The 14,802-nt window shown below is 41.5% G+C and overlaps 1 protein-coding gene across 8 annotated transcripts; it reads left to right on the top strand.

The window, feature by feature from the left end:
- Positions 1–3,020: 3,020 nt before the first annotated feature.
- LOC118231792 (histidine ammonia-lyase-like) lies at positions 3,021–11,969 on the top strand. Of its 8 annotated transcripts, none has more exons than XM_035426043.1 (20): positions 3,021–3,192; positions 3,982–4,041; positions 4,202–4,266; positions 4,399–4,473; positions 4,599–4,671; positions 4,788–4,854; positions 5,071–5,108; positions 5,642–5,767; positions 5,857–5,996; positions 6,465–6,512; positions 7,255–7,402; positions 8,132–8,227; positions 8,655–8,713; positions 8,912–8,992; positions 9,201–9,266; positions 9,428–9,593; positions 9,779–9,913; positions 10,131–10,239; positions 10,339–10,408; positions 11,555–11,969. In XM_035426043.1, the coding sequence occupies exons 3-20, from the start codon at positions 4,252–4,254 to the stop codon at positions 11,630–11,632; spliced, it is 1,590 nt and encodes a 529-aa protein (XP_035281934.1). In that variant the 5' UTR covers positions 3,021–3,192; positions 3,982–4,041; positions 4,202–4,251; the 3' UTR covers positions 11,633–11,969. The 8 variants fall into 8 exon arrangements, with proteins under 8 accessions (XP_035281934.1, XP_035281929.1, XP_035281931.1 ...); XM_035426038.1 differs by having other exon boundaries at positions 4,396–4,473; XM_035426040.1 differs by having other exon boundaries at positions 3,021–3,204; positions 4,396–4,473.
- Positions 11,970–14,802: the final 2,833 nt, after the last annotated feature.

The raw sequence follows: 14,802 nt of genomic DNA, 5'->3' as shown, positions 1-14,802 counted from the left end.
GCTACCCACAGCCATGAGCATCAAGTCTAGTTCCCGCCAGTAAATCTATGGCTAAGTTCTTAAGCTTGAAGTGAGGCCTGATTACAAATTTACAAGCGATCTGATTGTAAATTTGTACAAAACAAATTTACATACAAAACAAAAACTAGTAGCCCTGAAGTGCAACAGTGCACTTCGGGGCTACTAGTTTTTGTTTTTGTATGTTGCATCTGCACCTCAGGGCTGCACATTTTTGTTTTTGTATGTTTGTGTTTTGCACCTCAGGGCTGCTCCTTTTTGTTTTTGCATTTTCTTTGTGTATTTGTGTTTTGCACTTCAGGGCTGCATGTTTTTAGTTTTTGTATGTTGCATCTGCACCTCAGGACCACTCCTTTTTGTTTTTGTATGTTGCATCTGCACCTCTGGGCCGAAAGTTTTTGTTTTTGCGTTTTCTTTTTGTTTTTGTGTTTTGGACTTCAGAGCCACCGTAAGGTTGAGAAGAAGCTACTGTACATCCAGGTGGTTTCATCTTGGTAGCTAAAATCTCCACCAGGGATTACAATACATTCATTTAGCAAATGCTGTTATCCAGGGCAACTTACGATATAGGAGAACATACATGATTCACTTAATTTACATGAATAATGGCACCAGACCAGTCAAACAATATTCCCATGCCAGAAAGTATTATGCAAAATCAGCTGAAAAAGCAGGGCTTGAACCAAGATGGAATTTTCACCTGGAACGTAACAAGACCAGGCTCACAATACTTACTGATGTTGATGTAACTGACTGTTCAACATCATTTTATATGTAAAATAATAACAATAAACAATTTTTTTTTGCATAATGCAGTCAAATTTTATTGAGATGTGCTGATCTTTTGTCAGTTTGGGCGTCTTAAATTACTCATATTGGGCGTCTTTTTCATTGTACAGCACTTTGGTCAGCTTCTGTTGTTTTTAAATGTGCTTTATAAACAAACTTGACTTGACTTTTCTTGACTTGACTCACATTGGCACATTCTTCTCAACGCCCTTTAGTAGCACACCAGGAAAGTATACACTATTACAGCTCATACCATTGAAACATATCTGCTTGCTTTGGTTTATGCTCACTTCCAGCCAACGGTCAAAATGTAACACTTTAACACGAAGATGGTGATTTAAGTTGTAGTGTCATGGAGTTGGTGCCGAGGGTTTGGGGAATGCCTGCTTTTTCTTCAAGTGAGAAGTCAATCAGTCCTCAATCAGTCAGAACTGCTAGCTAATGAATACCAGCAGATCTAAAATCTAGAGGAGGGAGAGGAAGACCTGCTAGGTTTCATTTAGTTTGAGGATTTTCCTCTAAGCTGTATAGAGACTAAAAATTTACTTCATAATATCTCCCTTTTAATCCAGTTTGCAATATTTAAAATTGTTCATGAACTGTGTTACCATTTGAGTTTTAGCAAACACCAAAATATGTTACTTGTGTGACTTCTCATTTCTGTAACCTTTGTCAATTGTTTTAAGGTAGCAGAACTTGTCTTTAGATTAGACGTGAATATTTGTTGTAACTCAGTAAATTTCTTAATTTATCTGGTTGTCAGTTGTACATTTTGATAAAACTGTCGATCCAACAGTTTGAAGAGGCTAATTGGAGACTCTAAAATTGCCCATTAGGTATGAGTGTGTCAGTGAATGGTGAGCGTGCCCTGCGATATTGGCAGCCTGTCCAGGGTGTATTCCTGCCTCTCGCCCAATGCATGCTGGGATAGGCTCCAGCACCTCCAGCGACCCTGCCCAGGATAAGCTGGTCTATATAATGGATGGATGGATGTATTCTATCGTGGCAAATATATCCTACATCCTACATCTATCGTGGCGTAATAGTATAAATATAATAGCTCAGGAGGTAAAAGCAGTTGTCTGGTAGTCGGAGGGTTGCCGGTTCGATCACCCGCCCTGGGCGTGTTGAAGTGTCCCTGAGCAAGACACTTAACCCCTAACTGCTCCCAATGAGCTGATTGGTACCTTGCAAGGCAGCCTTTCACCGTTGGTGTGTGAGTGTGTGTGTGAATGGATGAATGAGAGGCATCAATTGTAAAGCGCTTTGGATAAAAGCACTACTGTATATAAATGCAGTACATTTACCATTAATCAATAAGGTTATGAAACTGAGCCGTGCGCTATGCAATAAATTAGGTTTATATGTACTGTAAAGAATGAAAAACCCAAAGTCAATGTCAATCTCATAGTTGTAGATGAGTGACTAGAATGTAAGTAAGGTAGAATACAACTGGAATGCAAAATATTTCTCATGACAATGGGGAGGTGGTTAAACCATACCAGGCCAAAATTGATCTGGGAACATAACTGATTCACAAATATAACAGGGGGGTTATAGGCACTATAAAATATGATATTGCAGTTTCAAAATTCTAGAACGAGTATATGCATACATTCAATCAGAATTCACCAGTGATATGTAAGTTAAGTTACGTAAGAGTTTTTCCTCCTTAATATCCTCAAACTTGTGTAGTAACCTAAATTGATTGAAACATGCTTGGCCTGTCCAACCAGTTACTTCCACAGAACCATTTTCTTTTCAAAGAATTACTTAATACCTCCTCAAAAATTCACTGAGCCAGGAATATTTACAATCAGCAGTCAAATATTATCATGATGTTCCAGTCTCAACACTTTTAGCCAAGTGTCACTGTAGGGTTAATTATTCTTTGAACTTACAAATGTTTGAGCAGAGATATCATCTTGGAGGTGTTTCGGGTTTGCTATTATGAAACCTAATTGTAACAGATAACATGCTCGACTTAAAGATATCAATCACCCCGGAGGAAATCATCTTATTGCCAAATTGACCATCTCCAAACCAGCCTAAGACCACCTGGACCAGTTCTGGAACCAAGCTGGAATTTCCACCTGGGTTCCTTTGTCAGGAGCCGCACGTCAAGGTGCCTCAGCTCTTTTCACCCAGTACAACCTGTGTCACAGGTACTAAAAAAAAGTAGAAAACCTTTCTAATGTTATTTATTGCTGGATGAAAAAAACCGCCAGGAGCCATTTTTCAGAAGCACCCAATGGTGACTCTTTCAGGAACTGGGTGGATCCTTTTTCTGCATGTCACCTGACCGAAGAACCGTATATATAGATGTGAAGTTATGGTTCTGCACTACTTATCTGGATAAGCCCTCTGGAGAAACAGCAGGAAAAGGTAAGGTGAAAGGTATGAAGTTGTTTTCAAAATAAAGTTTACTTTCCATATTTTGTCCTAAAATGAATACATGTATTTAGATATACATATTACAATTATGTCAATGTTTATCCAGAAAATTCAAATATTTACCTTATATCTGTGATTTGCAAATGAAGTATTTCACTTTCATTTGTGATTTCAAAACAAACATAAGACACATAAAACAAAGAGAGAGAGAAACTGGCACCTGCAACAAATTCATGTTGTCTGTATGAAGTGTCAACCATGGGGAATTTAGCAAGTGATTTGATCTGGGAAGGGGTCTGGAGACAAAAAGAACCATCTACACGTAAGCTAGTAATTTACTACCTGTAAATTATCAGCTGACACACAAAGAAATCTTGACTGTTAGACGAACTGTGGTGGTATACTAAAGCCACAATAAGTTGGCATGTGTACTTACATTTGTACATACTGCGAGCATGAAGCTAGGTGGTTATAAAATATGAAATATGGTACCACAGTTTTTAACAAGCTAAAACAGATCGGTGTAATGGTAAATATTGAAACCTTATTTATCTCCATACTTGGGCTAGCATGTCTGCATGCTACAGCACAGTACAGTGTCACTCTCTTTATGATTTACTGGTTTGCTGAATGACTGTATGAGCATTCCCAGTGATGACGTAACTTTCATTATACAACTTGATGGAGAAATAGTGCCAATAAAATTATCTGAATACCTACAAAACCTGTTTGGTTCACACATTTTTACATGCGCTTTCTTATGGTATGTGTTGAAACCAGGCACTTCTCAAAGGGACAGGATTTCAAGTACTTTATCGCATACTTTCACCTGAAGTCCAGGTATGAAAGTTTTAATTTAATTTGAGCTGAAGATAAAGTTAAGGTGGAACATTTTTTTTTTCTAGGACCAATCCTGGATATCCTTTAGTTAATCATGAGACATTGAAATTATTTTTTTGCATAAGCAAAATAAAATGAACATATTGTTTTTCACTTGCAGTTGTTTAAAGACATCAAACCTCTGGACTATCTTCAACCCCCCAAAGAACCATGGCTTTGCAAAAAGTGTGTTTCTTCAGAATTTCTGTTCTCATAATACTGTAGTCTGTGATGTATTAATTTATGTCTATTATGCTTTCGCTTTTAATGAATGTGCCGTTTGTAAGACGTGTCTTCTGGATTTGACATCTCCAGCAGTGTATTTCCCTGGATGGAAACAGTCTCACTACAGAAGACCTGATTAGCTTGGGAAAGGGGCTCCTCAGGATAAAGGTGAACATTGCTTTATATTTAAAAAATCCATGAGTAAAAAGTGAAATATATTTGGCTGTTTCTCGCTTTTTGAAATAAATCTGTTCCATTTGCTCATGTTGCCGACAAATTCATTTGTGTTTTAGTTGACCCCAGAGGCAGAGGAAGGAGTGAAGCGGGCTAGAGAAATTGTTGATAATATCATTGCACAAGACAAAGGTAAACAAACTTCACAACTGTTCACACGTGTAATTATCGACTGACAGTCAGTTTTATGTGAAATTCTTCTTCTGCCAACCTCTCTCTCTCTCTCTCTCTTTCTTTCTCTCTTTCAGTTGTTTATGGAATCAACACAGGTTTTGGAAAACATGCCAATACAGTCATATCAAAGGACAAACTCAAGTAAGTTTGTCACCTACCATTTTACCTGTTTTACATTTATGTTAATTGTTTAGGTGCAGAATTTTACTGACTCTGATACGCATCGGTGAGAAGAATGTGATTTTGATAAGGATAGAAAACTGTGAGATGTGAGAAAACAGCAGTTGAAAGAAACCGAAACAGCACATTCATTCATTTTTTAAATCTTATTTTCATTTCATCTTCGTCCCCATGCAGGGAGCTGCAGGAAAACCTGGTCCGCTCACATGCAGCAGGTATGCATTTGTGTCCACCTAATACATTGCTCTCAGCCAGACTTATTTTGCACAACTTGCAATTTTTAATAAATCATGCAAAGAAAGATCATGCTGCCATTCAAACATAAACAAATACCAATTTGAGGTTCTGAGGTCGGGGGCCCTGGCAGGAGAAAAGACTTAAGCAGCGGATGCCATTTAAGAAATAAACAGATATGCAAATATTTCACTGGAAAAAAGTGCATAATCGCAAATTACATGCATTTTAAAACAAGCATGTAATGAAAATAAAATAGCTTGACGGCTCCTGCAGAATCGTTGTGGTATGCAAAAGTTTGGACACCCCTGGTCAAATGTTTAGGTGAGTCTCGCAGTGAAAGGTTAAGTTAAGTTAACACAGCTTCTGCAGGGTACGAACTTAAACGCGACTTATTTCGGCATTTTAATGCACAATTGCTATATATTTGCTTAATTTAACTGCTCAATGCCTGTCATAAACTTGATCGCAAGGCTTTTCCCCCTCACTCTTTTAACCCACACTTTGAGAGCAGGTGTGGGCAGTCCGCTGAGCCCCGAGAGAACCAGGATGCTTCTGGCTCTGAGGATCAACGTCCTGGCCAAAGGGCACAGCGGCATCTCCTTGGAAGCCCTCCACGCGATTATCGACGCTTTCAACGGTAACCCTGAGACCGACTCCGTAATTTCCCGACAGCGCTTCGTGATGGCGTAGATCACCGTCGGACTGATTCCTGTCCTGTCTCAACAGCATCCTGCCTGTCCCTCGTCCCTGAGAAGGGGACAGTTGGTGCCAGCGGAGACCTCGCCCCGCTGTCCCACCTGGCCCTAGGGCTAATGGGAGAGGGGAAGATGTGGTCACCAGAGACTGGCTGGGGCGAAGCTAAAAGCGTAAGTTTATTATGACCAGCTGGACACTCCGCGGTAAATCCACTGAGCAAAAATACAGTTCATGCTGCAGTGCTTATTGAGCAATAGCTGAAAATGCTATGTTGCCCCACACAAACTGTTCCACGAGAACAATTCAAATCAAGTAGGCCCAATGCTGCAATCACACCCAAATAGTTTGAGAGCCCAGTCAGTGATGGTACAAAAACACAAGACACATAAAAACAAAATAATGTCAGGGAGAAAGAGAAACAAACAAATACACGCATGCACACATACACACACACACACATACTCACCAAAAACATTCATAAGATATTTCTTAACGGCGGCATATAGACTCTGCTGCATTACATTACATTCCAGACTGCACACCAGTGCTGATTGAGCAACATTCATTGGAATCGTGTCATTTTATAAGTGATTCATTTGAATTTCAATATTAATCTCAAGATGACTCATTTTGTTCAGGTGCTGGAGGCTCATGGACTAAAACCTCTCTCTCTGAAGCCTAAAGAGGTAAACCGTGTGCGTGTGTGTGTGTGTGTGTGTGCGTGCCCACGTGTATGTGCATGTGGGGGTGTGTATGTACGTGCGTATGTGTGTGTGCGCGTATGTGTGAGTGTGGGCCTGTGTATGTGTGCGCGCGTATGTGTGAGTGTGGGGGTGTGTATGCGCATGTGCACTATCCGAGAATTGAGCACTTATTTTGAATCTGGCAGTTGTACTATGATCCCATGTCCCTACTGTGAGACCAGCACCAGGGCCAGAGCAGCTGAAGTGTGCGTACTGCTGTAAACCAGTGACTTTCTCCCACGCTACTTAGCTCACAGCATACTGTAGATTAACGAGCTATAATCGGCATGGAAACACGTATCTCCCTTACAGCAGCTAGTAAGCTATTAAGTCCCTGGTTGGCATTAACCAAAGCACTGTAAATAATTTTTTTTTTTTTTGATCACAGTTTCAAATCATGGTGTATCACAGTTTTTTTTTTTTTTTAACCAAACACTGTCACTGTCATGAAGAATAATGGAAATTATTTAATGGCCTTCCTATAAAATAACAGGATTTATACGGCTTTTTCCCCTCCATTAAATTGTTGAAGCCTGCTCTTCTGATTTCATACATTTTTATGTACCTGTGTATACGTAGTTATTCTCTCCTTAGTTCTTCTCTACTCAGTGCCAATGGTGAACTTTCCAGGCTCGGTGAGATTAAGTTGTGTGTTTTTTTTTTGTGCGCCCCCTCGACCTTCCAGGGCCTGGCTCTGATAAACGGGACCCAGATGATCACGTCTCTGGGTGCGGAGGCCGTGGAAAGAGCCCTGGCCATCGCCAGACAGGCTGACATCATCGCTGCGCTCACCCTGGAGGTGCTGAAGGGGACCACCAAGGCCTTCGACAGCGGTGAGAGAGGCCTCCATCGATTGATACGGTGTGTCGGTTATAGTGGGCTCACAATAACTCCATTTGAACATAATCACTGCCCAAACACTGCTATAGATAATGGCTTGTAATCACATTAAAGTTCCCACTAATGGCAGGCTCCATCCAATTATTATGTCCATTATCTGCTGGATTTGTGGACTTCAAAATGGGCTTAAACAAATCTGAAATTGTGCAACCAAGCTTTTTTGCACACATTCAGTTAATAAGATGGTAAGCTGAAAAGGAAATTAATTACAAATGAGCACACTGATTGAGACTCGATCGAATTTTTGCTCAGGTCCAAGCGTTTTCCATTTCTAGCACTGGGAGCTCAACAGGTTTGCAATTTCTTTGTAGATTCGGTCCATACCATGTTCTCAGTCAAACCAAGATGGTTCACAGTAGGCCTTTTTTTTCTGAAAAGCCCTCGCCGAAATTAAATTTGTCACACCATAATCCACCCGCTGAAAATAGCAACAAGCAGACAGACAGCAGACACACGAATGACCGATGGAGTTCTCTGCCTACTGTAGCCCCCATGTGCAACATTTGATGGACGGTTATGAAGTGCTTCATTTTGATTGGCTGGTGCGAAGCTCACCCTGGGCAGGTGTGCTTTTGATTGGCTGGTGCGAAGCTCACCCTGGGCAGGTGTGCTTCTGATTGGCTGGTGTGAAGCTCACCCTGGCCTCTCTCTCTCTCCTGTAGATATCCATGCGGTGCGGCCACACCTGGGGCAGATGCAGGTGGCCTGGAGGTTCCGCTCCGTGCTGGACTCTGATGTCTTCTCCTCCGAGATCACAGGTGAGCGCTGACTAAATATCTCCATGGTGACAGAGGAGCCAATGACATGCCATTTTGTATGTAGCCCAGCTGTATTTACACTTTTCAGCATGCCCATATGAAAAATACATTTACGAATCAAATAAGAATTTCATGTGTCATGCAAAAAAGTTAAATATAAATGTGTTACAGTGCTTGCTCATAATAGCCTAAAGTGTACTGTGTGCAAGTTAAGCAAAGACCTTTAACATATTAAAAAAAAATCCATTTATATTTTTGGATCATTTGCAATTACTGGGCCTGTACATGCAAATCTAATTCATTAATTGCTTGATATCAAAATCAATAATGCCCAATTAATGTCAATTTGTATCAAATTGTGATTTAGTACCTTTGCTGGTGTCAGCACCTCCATTGTCTCACTTCCTGTGATGTATTTCCTGTCTAGAGAAAAACAGACCACATCAGCGAGTGCAAGATGCCTACAGCCTGCGATGCAGCCCACAGGTCTCCACTTCTCTTTCAGTCTTTTTCAAATTTTTTTCTTTTTAAAACCTTTTTTGGTTTTACAGAGTAAAGTCTTGGTAAATTCCTGATACTCAAAAATGCTAATTCATTATAAGCTGCATATATTTGGTTTGGAGGCTTTGTATAAAAAAATAAAAATATTAAGCTATTTTAACCCCTGCTTTCAACAATTCATAGGTCCATGGTGTGGCCAATGACACCGTTGCTTTTGTCAAGAGTATCCTGTCCACTGAGATGAACAGTGCCACAGACAACCCTGTATCCTTTAATGCCCTGTGCTGTGTGTATTAGCACTTGTCTAGACTTTTCCTGTGAATAATGTTATACATTATGGTGGGAATCACATATGCAATGCATTTTTTAGAGTTTGCAAAAATGTACATTTCACCAATGTTTTTTTGAGTTTGAGGCTTGCGTTTTAATTTGTGCTTCAACCTTATAAATTCAACCTTAACACTTCCTACAGTTGGTTTTTCCTGAACGAGACCTGATTATATCAGGAGGAAATTTCCATGGCGAGTATCCAGCCAAGGTCTGAGAGTTTCTATTTCCATTAAATGAATAAATGAACTACACCTAGCAACTATATTCAGCATTTTTAGTGCTTTGGCAATATTTTGTCAATACTGATTCATGCAGAAAAACACACTGAAGCACAACAATTAAAGAATGTCCTATTCACAACTCCCGTAGGCCCTGGACTTCCTGGCCATCGGGGTCCACGAGCTGGCCAGCATCAGCGAGAGGAGGATCGAGCGGCTCTGTAACCCCTCTCTGAGCGAGCTGCCCGCCTTCTTGGTCAATGAAGGGGGCCTGAACTCAGGGTTCATGATTGCACACTGTACAGCTGCGGCTCTAGGTCAGTCAGAACTGAATCCGGAAAAATGCCTGTGAATCACTGCATGCTTGCAATGTGCGTGTGTGACTGCGAATGTTCAGTATGTGGGAGGGATGAGCATGTGTGTGTATATATTTGTGTGTGAGTATATGAGTATGCATTTTTTGTACTAAACTCCCTGTAGTAACTCTACCCTGTTCCCTCAGTGTCAGAGAATAAAGTGCTGTGCCACCCTTCTTCTGTGGACTCCTTGTCCACCAGCGCTGCCACTGAGGACCACGTGTCCATGGGTGGCTGGGCAGCCAGGAAGGCCCTGAGAGTGGTGGAGCATGTGGAACAAGGTGAGCCAACAAAAAAAGAAAAGGCAGAGACAAGTCTAAAATATAATTTTATCAAGTCATTCAAGAGGGCATAGCTGGACTTACATTACTTAAACGGTTTCATCAACACGGTCTTTTAGAAGAAGGCACAGCCATGCTGCTATAAGCTGACTAAAATAAATACAGCTAAATAAAGCATACAAACTGTTCCTTCCATTCGTCTTTTTTTTCCTGGCAGTTCTGGCCATTGAGCTACTGGCTGCCTGTCAGGCCCTGGAGTTTCATCGACCCCTGAAGAGCACAGCCCCGCTGGAGGAAGTCCATCGGCTCGTACGCTCGGTCGTCAGGTAAACACTCTTAACTCTAACAGCAGCGTTCTGGACCTCCAAAGAAACATCCGGAATACTCCTTGACTGTTTCCTGCCATTGTCTTATCTTCCCATCAGGCCTTGGGACCGTGACCGTTTCATGAATCCTGACATCGAGGCAGTTCACAAACTCCTGAGAGAGGAAAAGGCAAGCACTCGATCTGCGTGACTGGTGTTGGGAAAACACATTTAAAAAACAATTTGATTTATGATCAATTTACACTGCGTGCTATGAAAGATACATATATATTTTGTGACCTTCCTCGCCAACGGAGGTTGCGGTTGCCAAACCAGTACAAGAACCAGTGCAGTGAGTCCCGGGGTCAGTTAACAGAAAAATAATTTATTGGTATTAAATCTTGGGGGAAGGGGAAGCAAAAAATAACTGAAAGTTCTTCCCGGTCGGGGTATCAATCTTCCTCTTCAGAGTGAGTACGCTCCTCCTGCAGAGACAAAGGGAACGATCGTTAGGAGTGTGTGATTGGGTACTGGCCAGCCCGGTCCAGGTCTGTCTCCTCTCTCCTCTCCCCTTCCGGCCTTGTAGGACTTGTCCTCCAGCCCTCTGTTCTTTCAGCGCGAAGAGACCACTCCCACAGTCAGACAGTGTGCCAGCCCTTTTGTTCCAACCAATCCCACAGTCATGTACAGTTGAAAGTTTCAATCATGGAGTTCATACTCTTTAAGTTGGCTCATGGCCGCTTACCACCCCAGGAACAGGGGAGGAGAAAAGCCAGGCGTAGTTTCTCTCTCTAGCCCCAGCCAGCCTCTCACTCCTTTGTGCTGCCTCTTATAGTCTGTGAGGCAATCGACTCAAACAGTCTCAGGTGTGCTGCAGCAGAGTGGAAAATTCCACATACCTGCACTCTGCTGTAGCCCTGTCTTTGGTGCTGATCTGTGGAAGCTCACCTGGTCTGCGGATTGCTGTCCCTGGTCCTGAAATCTTCCAACATCTCATTTGGGAGGTAATGCCCACTCACCACTTGCCCCAGCAGTCGCCGGTGGCGGTAGGCCCGGCCGCCCTGGTGCTTCTTGTGCTCTCCTGTGGAGCACCGATAGGGCCTCGGGGCGTCACAATTAATTCTGAGTAGGATTTGGACAGGTGCAGTTAGCATAGCCAGTGTGGAACTGAGCAAAAAGGTTTACAGGGAAGAGGTTTGTTTTTATGCTCAGGTGACGCAGGTCAGAACATAAAAGTAGTTATGTGTAATGTATTGGCTTAGTGCCAGATTTGATTATAACTGTCTGTATGGGGTAAGTTAAGGGGTCTGATCCTTCCGCCTATACCTCCTTTCAGGTGTGGGAAGCGGTTCATCCGTACATGGAGCAATACAGTGAGAGATATGGACCGAAACCATCTGATCAGGGGGAGTAAATCACCAGGCTTCACTGAGGAGTCCTTCTGCTTCGACTCGCTCATAGAAGACTCACGACAGAACACTACTGCAGTTTACATTCCTTGACAATGTTGTAATGATTGCTTTTGTATCAAATCTGACACTTTCAATCTGATTTTTACTTTGTTATTCTACGTAAACTTTTTTTTCACATATAATTTTTTAGCTGACTTTAAATACTGTAATAAATCTTAAATTTGATCATGAATTCACTGTGTAATGTTCATTGTTGCAATATCTTATCTTTACATGTAATATTATACCTTTTTGAAGCAAATATGCAAATATTGATAAAGAATAAAGTTTAGCTTTTTATCCAGGGTTGAATACTGATATGTGGATTCTGGACAGCAACTTTTGCTCCTTACTCTCCATTTTTAGGACGGAGTGTAGCACAGTGGGTAAGGAACTGCGCTTGTAACCGAAAGGTCGCGGGTTCGAATCCCGGGTAAGGACACTGCCGTTGTACCCTTGAGCAAGGTACTTAACCTTGCTTCAGTATATATCCAGCTGTATAAATGGATACAATGTAAAGTGCTATGTAAAAAGTTGTGTAAGTCGCTCTGGATAAGAGCGTCTGCTAAATGCCTGTAATGTAATGTAATGTACTCTAATCAGCACCATTATTTCAATTTTTTAAACACATTTTCTTGGCAATGACATTTTGATAAATGATTAATTACCCGTTAGGATAATGAATGAATATGTATTGTGGCCGCATTCTAAAGAATTTTACGCGTTTTGGGAAACGCATAGATAGCCTATAAATGTAAGATATTCTAGTTGGTCCTAATTTTTGCCCATACACATCTAAGACATTATCAGCCAAAGATTATTTCCTAACAAGACCACTAGGTGACGCTTGCATTTTAAACGATGCCATTGTTACATAGTTCAAGCAAGATCGTTTTCTATAGAATTTGTATTTGTCTATGGTTTGTAGTACTACCATAGAGCGTATATTTCAGTTCAGTGGCTGCAACACCACAGCAGGGTCAACTGATACTAAAAAGGACACTGTCACTGTCCTGTGAAGAACCAGCGCTTAAGTGAGGGTTATCGAGAGAATAAAGTATAAACACATATGTTCCTCTGGGAAAAAGCACAGCGCATTAAAGGATACAGACAACCCTGTATCCTTTAATGCCCTGTGCTGTGTGTATTAGCACTTGTCTAGACTTTTCCTGTGAATAATGTTATACATTGTGGTGGGAATCACATTGTGCATTTTTTACAGTTTGCAAAAATGTACATTTCACCGATGTTTTTCTGAGTACGAGTAGGTTTGTGTTTTAATTTGTGCTTCAACCTTATAAATTCAACCTTAACACTCCCTCCAGTTGGTGTTTCCTGAACGAGACCTGATTATATCAGGATGAAATTTCCATGGCGAGTACCCAGCCAAGGTCTGAGAGTTTCTGCTTCCGTCAATTGAATAAATGAACTACACCTAGCAACTATATACAGCATTGTTTAGTGCTTTGGCAATATTTTATCAATACTGATTCATGGAGAAAAACACACTGAAGCACAACAATGCATGCGTGCTTGCAGATTTCTGCAGCTTTTTTTGGTCTTTAAGTGTGTTCGTTTAGACGATTAACGTTGCTAAGTGTTACTGGTGGTTTTCTATCTGGTAACTGGTAAATTGTGATTTACGGGCGGGAGTTAAAGCGCCATTTTTAAATATAGAGAAGTGACAGCGAAAACAACACAGATTACGTTGTCTGTGGTTTACGCTATTTGAATCTTTAAGTATGTTATTGCGTTTTGTACTCATTCGACAGCTAAATTAGCTAGATGTCCGTATCCACCCAATGAAATAATGACATTAGTGACTTTAATAATAGCTAGTTTATTGTGCTACACAGGTTAATTCAGTTGCATGGACGACTGTGTGGGGTGGTTCGGTAAGTTAACTTAGCTATGATAACTAGCTTTGCTTGACAATATCACGACTACGTCAGCTGAAGTTTGTGTTTTGTTGATTTGTTGAAAAGAACTAATAGATAGCTAGCTAAAACAAGTTAGCTTACAGTCAGCGTGATTTACATTTTAACAACGTGCCCCGTTTAGAGTCATTAGTCTAAGGAGTATTCGCTGGACTTTCGCCTGTCAGTTACCGCTATCTAGCTAGTTAGCTAAAATGGATTAGCGAAATCTAACATTAGCAAGCAAGCTAACGTACGCGGCACACGAAGTCTAGCTAGTCCCAAAGTATTCCCTCGGGTTGTGTATCCACAACACACTGAGAAGGAAACGCTGCAAACTTGACTGCGGGTTGTTCTTGCCATGATGTAGCGTAAGGTTTCTAACGTTAGTCTAGCAGTTTTGCTAACCGCGTTTCCAAGTAACAAAGTATGCGATTACAGTTTTAACTGTGTCAACGTAGCGGCTACACAATCTGCTTGAGGCTTGAGCAGAATACCATGTTTTCACAGGCGGACCGCTCCCTAGGGGCGCGATGAACCACCCCGCCATGTCACAGTCTACCCCCCTGTTCCCGAACCTCAGTGCCTTGGCTGGCACACCAGCTGCTCTGCCAGCCTCCGACATGGAGCTACAGAAGATGCTTATTGACGAGCGGATGCGATGCGAGCACCATAAGACCAACTACCAGACCCTGAAGACCGAGCACACCAGGTGTGTACTGTGGTATGGGAATGTGAGCGAAACAGAGCGAATGCTCACCATACACTTTTCAGCATGAAACTTGATGGCATTCTCAACAGCGTAGAGCGTGAACGTATAGTACTTCATTTGGGTACACAGATACTGCTCCAGGTCACATTTGACCCAGTGGTACAGAAGAGCAATGGAGAATTCAGCAGAGTGCGAAGCAGAGACTGTAAAAAATAGGTTTTACAGACCCACGGAGAGGCAATGGGTGACGTCACAGTAGCTTTGTCCATATTTTTTACAGTCTCTGGTTAGATGTGTAGGCAAAAATTAGGGCCAACTAGAATATCTTACATTTATAGGCTATCTATGCGTTTCCCAAGACGTGTAAAATTCTTTAGAATGCGGCCACAATACATATTCATTCATTATCCTAACGGGTAATGAATCATTTATCAAAATGTCATTGCAATGAAAATGTGTTTAAAAAATTTAAATAATGGTGCTGATTAGAGTAAGGAGCAAAAGT

The sequence above is a fragment of the Anguilla anguilla genome, chromosome 7 (assembly GCF_013347855.1).
Source record: "Anguilla anguilla isolate fAngAng1 chromosome 7, fAngAng1.pri, whole genome shotgun sequence".
NCBI lineage: Eukaryota > Metazoa > Chordata > Actinopteri > Anguilliformes > Anguillidae > Anguilla > Anguilla anguilla.
This window is presented reverse-complemented; position numbering and strand designations above follow the sequence as displayed.